The sequence below is a fragment of the Xyrauchen texanus genome, chromosome 7 (genome assembly GCF_025860055.1).
Source record: "Xyrauchen texanus isolate HMW12.3.18 chromosome 7, RBS_HiC_50CHRs, whole genome shotgun sequence".
Taxonomy (NCBI): Eukaryota; Metazoa; Chordata; class Actinopteri; order Cypriniformes; family Catostomidae; genus Xyrauchen; species Xyrauchen texanus.
In genome coordinates, this window is record NC_068282.1 from 17,414,804 (window position 1) to 17,425,311 (window position 10,508).

At 36.6% G+C, this 10,508-nt stretch overlaps 1 protein-coding gene and 1 long non-coding RNA gene across 2 annotated transcripts in view; one reads left to right on the forward strand and one right to left on the reverse strand.

Annotated features, from left to right (window-relative positions):
• The first annotated feature begins 680 nt into the window (after positions 1-680).
• LOC127646412 (uncharacterized) lies at positions 681-8,192 on the forward strand. Its single transcript, XR_007970932.1, has 3 exons — positions 681-760; positions 1,728-1,837; positions 6,617-8,192. It is a non-coding gene; the product is annotated as an uncharacterized LOC127646412 (long non-coding RNA).
• Positions 8,193-8,527: 335 nt separating this feature from the next.
• Positions 8,528-10,508, reverse strand: part of LOC127646600 (E3 ubiquitin-protein ligase HERC2-like) — a 26,536-nt gene continuing 24,555 nt past the window's right edge. The window contains exon 29 of the mRNA XM_052130353.1: positions 8,528-8,587. Coding sequence (XP_051986313.1) covers positions 8,528-8,587 — 60 coding nt within the window. The remainder of the gene's footprint in view (positions 8,588-10,508) is intronic.

Below are 10,508 nucleotides of genomic sequence, written 5' to 3' on the forward strand. Positions count from 1 at the left end.
TAGATAAACCTGATACATTAGCACGAGGACATAATTTAAAGCTTCATCAGGCCGCCATTACACTTTTTACAACGCTTTACACATTTACACTGTAACTAATAATCCGAATTAATTTACAGATTACAGAAAAATAATGTACAACTCTGTAGCTCACCGCTCATACAATTCAACAATTTTTTTTTTTATCTCGTAGTTTATAATGCGTTAAAAACAGACGAACCATTTTAGTGGAACATTTTAGCGAATGTCGTGCTCAATGTTTGCAGACATTCATGCAGCCGCAGGTGGCGTTGTAATATCAAAATGACAGCGTTACATCAGCATGAGGGCATCATTATAATGTTTCATTTGGCCAAATTTCACTTTCTACAACTCTATAATATCGCAAATTAATTTACAAATGTTTCCAGAAAAAAAGAGAAAAAAAAACTCCTAGCTCATTACTTGAATACGAATATAAAAGTTGTAGTATAATATGATCTTTATATCGTATTTTATGTGGTAAAACAGACGAAACGTTATTTATTTATTTATTCGAAATTGACATTATTTGATATATTCTCGTTTTTAACGTCTTGCTCCATGTGTGCCCATTCAAGTCTGTGATTGGCCCGTATGATGTCCCGCCCTCGTTAACTTGACTTCTAGATTTGATTGGCTGCCGATACTGTCAGTCAACACACGACATGGCCGACATTAAAGTGCAGCAAAACTGGTGATAGAGGCGAATAAGCGAGGATTCAATAAGTCATCCGATCAGGTAAAAAGAGGCACTGATTCCGGTATAGCACATTGGACAGGAAAGCATAGCTTGGTTGTGGTATTAATATGTAGTGGTATGTTCCGGAAAGACACGGCGGATCGCTGTCAGGATTTGAAAATGTCACCTCTTTTAGCAGCTAGCTGTTGACATCCTGAGTTCCATCAACACATCGATTACAGACAGCAACCTGCAGCCTTACAGCTCACATCTGTTAATTAATAACCATATTTGACACACATTCACTTCCAATACTACAAATGGATACATGCAGATATGAGAATTGTATCAGACCACGCCAACACCCAGTCGTTTTTAATATATTATTTCTTAATATTGACACATATCAGCATATGATTGATGCTTTAGTGTTGCAAATAAAATAATTCAACATGCGATTTACTGCTCTGACAAATGTAATTGCCATTTCCCATTCAAACCAATGTCCCCCTGCTTTTAACAGTGATGCTCATATTTGAAAAGCTCTGGATGCTATGTAATTTCAATTAGAGCCAAGTCTTTTGTGTTTTTATGCTTGAATGATAAACATTGCACATACGTCTTATTTTTTTAGTTCTGAATTAAGCGGTAGATGCATTATAACATTTGAAGGTTGACTAGGCAGAAGTTAAAGTTATTGTGATTGCCAGGCCTATTTGAACGTTTTAGTAAAGCTTTAGAGATTTATTAAGATCTGTGTAATGCCAAGAATACTGCATGTAGGAATAATATGGTTCTGAATATCATTCCCAACTTTCTGAAACAATCATATTGCATCATTAACCACTCTGCACGATGAATTACTTTGCCTTAGGGGAAATCCCTTTGCAAATAAATCGATATTAGCTGGTGGGTGGACTGGATTAATGAGATATAGATAGCATGATGTGTTTTCTTTCTATAGATAGCAGTTGCTCTCATTGTTGCACCGTGTTAACTTGTTTAATCAGTGAATGTGTCTCTTTAGGGAAGGCTGCATTTGCAGCCTGGAGATTCGAGGGAAGGATGCCGCCTCCATCTTTTTCTCTTGATGCCCAGCTGCGCTTCCACGACAAATGGCTGAAGATAGACCTGCAGGTGAATGTGAAATACATTTTGTCATTGGTCCAAATATTGTCCTTTCCGTTGCCCCAGCATTAATGCTAAATATAGAGTGTTTATGTTTTGGAGGGAGGGATATATTGAAGCCCTTGTATGACAGAGGGCAAGGCTACTTTTAGTTTGTACTCTTGGCCAACATTTGCATCTGTACAGCTGTGTAAAAGTGACATGAACTCACTAACAGTTACTAACACTTAACAGAAGCTTGACTTGTTTGTGGAGACTGAAAATCTTCTGTATATCGGTGAGTACTGATGCAAAGTTGCAGTGGATGGATAGTTTCTTCTGGTCGGTAACATCTTGAAAGTATTGCTTGAGGGCTGGAACTGTTTAAAAGCTTGTACTGTGAGTGTCTTTTTAAAGACTGTTCTCTTAGCAGTGGGTGTTAACAGCTTTTCATACAATGTGCTTTGCTGTCAGAGCACTAAAGCAAACAGATGTGTCTTCATGCTTATTTTTTTGACTTACTGCTGTTTACAAGGTTTTTATTTAATGAATATTGTGAGGTTGCCAAATGCTGTCTGAATTTGGGTCCCTTTTTGTTTGTGAGAAATAGAGCGCAACAGTGCCCGCACACTTATTCAGCCGCCTGGGTTCCGGAAGTATTTTTTCCATTCATTTGTCCTTTAGACTTTATATAAAATCCTTTTATAAAAAAAAGTTGTAAGCCATGAGCCAAACCAACCAGCTTAATCACAACATCACAAACTTTGTTTTAAGGCAAAAAAAGTATTTAAAAATCAGACAAAAAGACAAAGGTACTTGTCTGTGTACTTACCATCTTTCATGAGAGCACGGACTACAATACCATGAAGCACTGCGAATTATGTAATTTAATAAAAAATTATGGGAATGTATACAACTGTTAATTTAGTTTGTTGATTGTAAGTATAGGTATAATAAATGTTACATTTATTACAAAATATTTATATGTACAAATTAGTGTTGTCATGGTACCAGTACCAGTGAAATTTCACAGTGCTCGATACCATTTTCGTTACCAAAGCAAAAACAGGTTACTAAACAACACTCTTTTATTAACAAAGTCTACAAAACATTAGCAGCAGAACTAAGAACAGAAATGTGCCATTGAGCAACACTTTAATTTAAATATATTATTTTTTAATTATAACAAAACTGAACAATGTATGCTTGAAGTATTTTTGAACACTTATATAAGATTTGCTTCAACTTTTGCAACTTTTAATTTAAGTTTTTACCAAGTACTAAAAAAAGCCTAAATAAACAAGCATACAATAGAATTAATAAAAAACTATTTCCAAACTAATGTGCAAAGTGCTCTCTTATTAATAAAGCTGCATATTGCCAATTGTCTTCATGATAAGAAATGCATAGTGACATATAGATATTATGATTAAAGGGTAACTAAACCCTAAACCAACTTTTTTTAGTTAATGATCTGTAAGCATGGGGCTTTATTAGTACTGGTCATTGATTCAAGTAATTTTTTTGACATTTGTGTATAAAGTGTTTTAATTCTACAATATATGGTGTAAAAACGTCTGAATGATGCCCTCTTCAGGTTGAACGGTGGCTACTGCAGTTGAATTTTCCTATTGGCTGTTGCGGTACTTCGTGACGTAAGCGGTGACAGCTGACGTAAGCAGGTTCCAGCTCACCACGCCAGATTCATGTACATGTCGTCTTGCGACCGTGTGAGGAATAATAATAACATAGAGTCTGACAGCAGCTGTCAATTAATCCGTCACTACGAGTCTCAGGTGCCCCCCGCCCGCTCAGCCCCGCACTCGGTTCGTTCCCTCTATCCCCGCCGTGGTCTGCCCACTTTTCCAGCATTTTCAAATATTTCTAGTGGGTGGAGTCAAGACTCTGAGCAGGTGTTTAGTTACCCTTTAAGTCACGAGCAACCGCATTGTAATCTAGCTGCATTTAGCGTGCATGCTCGAGGGAGGAGCAACCGAGGCAGAGTCTCTCTCAGCCGGGTGCAGTTTCAATCTCTTCCCCCTGAGATCGGGACATTGGGACACAGAGAAATGCCAGTTTCTGAGTTTATAGTTATTAACATGACCTGCTAATGTATTATTTGAACTTTAATAAAGCAAATTTACTGCATTTAAGATGTTACGCCGGGATGTTTCCTTTAAAGAGCTCCGCCTCCGCTTATTCCACAACAGTACATGCTTTTGAATGTACTTTTTTTATTTTTTATAATTCCCTAATACTTTGGGATCTACATAAAATAAACTGTGAAAGTTTAGAGTGCATCTGGACTGATCTGTGTAATTCTTCCTCCATTAGGCATGAATTGCTGCTCTCACGAGATATCGTTACAGTTTAATGTGATTTCATGTTACGTTAAATGAGATCAAAAGGCTATTCGACAACGAACATTTTTCTCATCAATTTTGTATTTTCGACGATGTCGATAATGTCGACTAAACGTTTCAGCCCTAATGCAAATTATAATATGCTTTAAACTCACCTGCTTTATTAAGTTTGACATGTTCCCTCCTATCGTCAGAAAATTGCTTAAGCAGCGTTTACAAATAGGTTTTTGCTGAACTGTGATGTGTCACTTTTCATCAGCCTCAAATTACCTGGCTTTTTCCACTTCATTTCGACATGTTTCAGTTGAGGCTCCGCAGCAGCTTTGCTTGTCGTCATCTTTTGCTTGTTGTGAGCGTTTGAAAGTTCCCGCCTCTGCATGGGTACCGGGTAGCTACCTTCAGAAATTCTGGTATTGTAAATCATGTTTTGTTTGAGTACCGACTTGGTACCGGTATTTTTGACAACACTAGTACAAATAGATAAGTAGTTTAAGGGTGAAGTGTGTCATGGGAGTGGGCGGTCCCTCCGAGGCATGTTTTGTGGGCTTTGTTGGCTGTGGTTCTCTGATTTGTCAAGCTTTCTCTTCTGGACCACTTTACCAAAAAAGTTTAAAAGGCTTATTAAAAAAAGCTTTTATTTATTTATTTTGGGATTTTCTCCCCACTTTGGAATGCCCAATTCCCAATGCACTCTTAACTCTTTCCCCGCCAGCGTTTTTAAAAAAAAGTTGCCAGCCACCACCAGGGTTTTTGACGATTTTCGCTAAATTTTAATGGCCCGCAGAATATTTTCTTCCATGAATATATGAAGATGCTATATATCACAATAAAGATCTGAGCCTCTGCTTTTAGGCAAAAAAACCGATTTTATTTTATCTTCATTTGTTCTTTTTTTATTGCGACTTGAACAGAGGTAGGTTTTGTCAAAAACAACATTTCAGACAAAAAGCTGAGAAAAAGACATGTTTATGTCTGATATTTTGAGCTTCTCAATACTCCACTTCTTCATGTTTGAGACGATCGCAGTCTGTTTCTTTGATCAAAGAGTTGCGTACTCTTTCAAAACATGCGCAGGGGTCTTCCTTACCGTATAACACCTAAAACACGGAAACCCGGAAAATTCCGTGTTTGGCGGGGAAGCGTTTTTTCATAAAACATGGAAAATTCCGTGTTTGGCGGGGAAAGAGTTAAGTTCTTGTGTATGTGACTTGACTCAAACCAGGTGGTGGAGGATGAATCTCAGTTGCCTCCGCGTCTGAGACCATCAATCCACTCATCTTATCACATGGCTTGTTGAGCACATTATCACGGAGACATGGTGCATGTGGAGGCTTCACGTTATTGTGCATCCACGCACAATTCGCTACGCTCCCCACCAAGAGCGAGAACCACATTATAGCAACCACTAGGAGGTTACTCCATGTGACTCTACCCTCCCTAGCTATCAGGCCAATTTAGTTGCTTAGGAGACCTGGCTGGAGTCACTCAGAACTTTCTGGACTCTACAGGTGCTACTATTGTTAATGCCGTTTAATCGGGAGACGTTTGAATTACACCGCATCTTGCAACGTGCATTATTACTGAGATGCAAATGACCAGTGGAGACAGAGAAGCTGCTGATCAGTGAGTCTGAATTAGGGAGCTGATTGAGACGCACCCTTCAATTGTGTGTCTTCAGTGAATAAATATATATATTTTTTTTCAAATATCACCTCAAAGGTTTGGCCATGGCAAATGTGACGCATCAAGTTTAGATACAGATAAATATGTGCTATTCAGTTGTATAATGTATACTAGACTGTATAATTCTTGTTTGCAAACAATTTTCTATGGAGATTCATTCAAGAATTGTTCAGCAGCTTCTGGTTCAAAACACTGGATGAAATTAGTACTGATTCCTGGTAGAAGTGTAGTAATGGCTTCAGAAATCAACACTTCAAAATGCTGTTTCTGTTTGTCTATATACTTGGGTTCTCATGACATTTGTTTTGAGTATTGCTGGAGTCCTGGAACAGGAATTGGCATCATCACTCAATGATTGAAAAGGCATCTTTGCTGTTCACAGGTTGACATCTGGTGTCTTATTTAATTTGTTATGTTGACATTTGAAACATGAGTCTGGGCCCTGAATCTCTGTAGTAATTGCTCAAGTCCTCCATGAAACCTTTGACAGTTTTACCTGGTATAAATCTGTCCTAAATAGTAACATTACAGATAGTTATGACAACAAAATCTTCTCAAATTAAAGTGTGATTTGCTCAGGGAGAGGGTTACAAAACTGTAATGTTTGTGAATTAAAAACAGGGTTTCTGATACTTTTGCAGAATGTTTGTGTAGTTGGACAGACATTTGAAATTACTGGAATAACGTTTGTATTATGGAAATAATATGTTGGTGAAATATAACTGCTGAGGCCCTGAGACTCATGCTATCTCCTCTGTTACAGCGCGCCTTCTCTCCTGAAGGACTGAGCGAAATGTGGAACGAGATGGTGAAGGATGAAGAGATCGTGTTTGACAGAGAAGAGTCCGCCCATCCAAGTAAAAGCCACATTACCCATAAATCCCACTTTGCAATTACTCCATACTTGCAAAGTTAGTTTCATTTGATATGTGTGAAATGGTTTTCAGAACTCAGGTGTGCATCAGCAAACCAAAACTTATTCTGCTTGAAAAGGTGGTCAGTGCTTCGATTAATGTGAATTCGGTACAGTTAAAAGTGCACTCAGTAACTTTTGTGTCATCTTGGACTTACACTAACACCTTGCGGCTTGCATGCAGCATAATTTAAAATCAATAGTTTTCGGTTTCAGATGTAGAAATTTAGCATTCACAGTCAGCCATTATTACTTTAATCTGTGAGTGAAAGTGTTAAATAACAGGACGGTTACTGAGATTAAGCGAGTAGTATTCAGCTAGTCATGCGATTCTAACATGGCTGCCCCCATTTGCGGACCCTTTCCATGTAGAATAAACAAGTTTTATAAGCTTACTGATATGACTAGCGTATTTCATACAATTAGTATGAAAGCAATCCGGACTAATTCGCAGAAGTGAACAGCTGTTGATTTATGTATAATTTGCATCTTTGTATGTTCCTGGTTGCAATTATTGAATTGCATGAGTTGCAGTCATCCTATGCTAGTGTTGTCACGGTATCAAAATTTCAGTAGTCGGTACCGATACCAGTGAAATTTCACGGTACTCGATACCAATTTAGATAACACAGCAAAAATATGTTAATATGCTATTGAACGCATAAGTTTAGTTATTTTTAATCATTATTTTAATAATTATAGTTTAATAATAAGAATGATTATTTTTCAGTACACATTTTAAATTTTAATTTAATCATCAAAATGGTGTCTAATCAATTAATTCTTAATACATTTATTAAGTGGACATATAACTTTTTAACATGTCATTGCATTTTATGTTAAACTTTTATTCAACAGCTTGCTTGTGATAAAATGATTCATTATTATTATTATTATTATAGAGAATATGACATTTTACTATAAAGTTGTAATATATTTTTGTTCATTTTGTTATTTAATTTCTTCAATTTCAAGCATCTAGTTTAATTTTGCTTTTATCATGACTTGTGTTTTTTGCCGGAAGCTTCACTTTTCTGGATAAACAGCTCAAAATGCGTTGACTGAGTTTGGAATGGCATACTACCATACTATTAATATTTCTGCCATTGACAAATATGGCAGAAGTAGTAAGAGTAGTACGGGTAGTATAACATTCCGAACTCAGCCGTTATTTGTTTTCCCACCCATATTCCGGCAACTTCGATCAAGTTGTTGTCTATATATCACCAGCTTGATGATGCCTTCTGATTGGATGGTTATCTTTTCCACCTTCAAGATAAGGCATAGGTAATTCTATAACTTCTGACACTTTGCCATTTGACAGTACAAAAACTAAAACTGTTTGTGTTTTTCTTTTTATTATTAGTACATGGATGAATAAATGTACTGGAAAGAAAATAATTAGTTGTATGTGACATCACTTTGTCCTGAACAATAAAGAGTTATATGAGATTTTGTTTTTATGACAAACTGATTTTGCTCCCACATTTATTGTTTTACTATATGCCAAATTTAAGAATAAAAAAATATCTAGGTAACCATCAATTCACATGAGAGAATATCTTTTACAGTCTATAATAGTTAATAAAAAAAAAATACATAAAGGACGGGCAAGGTGGAGACTGGAACCGGCTTAACAGTAAATAAAGTTTAATAAGAAACTCAACATAAAACAAACACAAACGCACATGCAATGCGGCTGCGTGCATCTCTCTCTCGAACTGGTGCCTCTGTCTCCCCTTTATCTCGCTCTCCCACTGATCAGCTGAATCGGAGCCGGCCAAGCCCCCCCTCCTCGTCAAACAGACTTTTCTGGTAATGCTATGAAAAAGAAATTGATCAGTTAAGCACATAGCAATTGATGGTAAGCACATAGCCACCATTAGAACTGAAAATATTATAAGGTAATTTTATTCAATTAAAGCAGAACTTGAATTGATTGAATAATATATGGAGTCAGATGCATTATTATAATTATAAGGCAGCAAGGTTGGAAAACAACATTTTTAATTCATAGTTGACTGTGGATTCTCACTTTTTTTTTTAAGCCAAAGAAATATAAAATCTTCAATTACTTCTGAGCATATTCATAGAAACAGATAAATATATTTATGTCCTTTTTCTACTGTAACTAAACATTGACTTTCACTTTAGAAAAAAAGGACTTCAATATTGATCTCTTTATCACAATTAAACCACCTCTCTTCTGAAGTTATATAAAATAAATGACAAATTATGTTACATATAGTATATTGAACCATATGGAATATACTGTATAGTAAATTGGCCTATCAGTTGTATAGGGCAGAAAAGAGTAAAAGCACACCCATTGATAAACCGGAAGCTGCGATACAATTGAAGTCAGAAGTGTACATACACTTAGGTTGAAGTTATTAAAACAAATTGTTTAACCACTTCACAGATTTCATATTAACAAACTATATTTGCAAGTCGTTTAGGACATCTACTTTGTGCATGACATTAGTAATTGTTCCAACAATTGTTTACAGACAGATTGTTTTACTTTTAATTGACTATATCACAATTCCAGTGGGTCAGAAGTTTACGTGCACTAAGTTAACTGTGCCTTTAAGTAGCTTTGAAAATAAAAATAAAAAATATGCCAAGCCTTTAGGAAATTATACCAATTAGCTTCTGAATGGAGGTGTACATGTTGATATATTTTAAGGCCTACCTTCAAACTCAGTGCCTCTTTGCTTGACATCAGGAGAAAATCCAAAGGAATCAGCCAAGACCTCATAAAAAATGGTGGACCTCCACAAGTCCGGTTCATCCTTGGGGTCAATTTCCAAATGCCTGAAGGTATTGTCGATATTGGTAATTTGGTGTGAAAAGTGCAACTCAATCCCAGAACAACAGCAAAGAAACATGTGAAGATGCTGGAGGAAACGCGTAGACAAGTATTTGCATCCACAGAAATATTAGCCAATATCGACATAACCTGAAAGGCTGCTTGCAAGCAAGAAGCCACTGTTCCAAAACCACCATAAAAAAGCCACTACAGTTTGCAAGTGCACATGGGGACAAAGATCTTACTTTTTGGAGAAATGTCCCCTAGTCTGATTAAACAAAAAGTGAACTCTTTGGCCATAATGACCATTGTTATGTTTGGAGGAAAAAGGATGAGGCTTGCAAGCCGAATAACACCATCCCAACCATGAAGCATGTGGGTGGCAGCTTCATGTTGGGGTGCTTTGCTGCAAGAGGTACTGGTGCACTTCACAAAATAGATGGCATCATGAGGAAGGAAAATTATGTGTATATGTTGAAGCAACATCTCAGGAAGTTCAAGCTTGGTCACAAATGGGTCTTCCAAATAGACAATGACCCAAAATGTTTGACCCAAGTTAAACAATTTAAAGTCAATGCTACCAAATACTAACAAAGTGTATGTAAACATCTGACCCACTGGGCATGTAATGAAAGAAATAAAAGTTGAAATAAATAATTCCCTATACTATTATTCTGATATTTCACATTCTTAAAATAAATTAGTGATCCTAACTGACCTAAGACAGGGGATGATTTCTAAGATTAAATGTCAGGAACTGTGAATAACTTGAGTTTAAATGTATTTGGCTTAGGTGCATGTAAACTTCTGACTTCAACTGTATTACATCGTCCCTAATATAATATTAATTGACAGTTCTAAACAGCTTATTTAAGTGGGGGTCACGTTACGCCATGCAAGAAGCAGACGTGTGAGCGACAGAAATTTGAG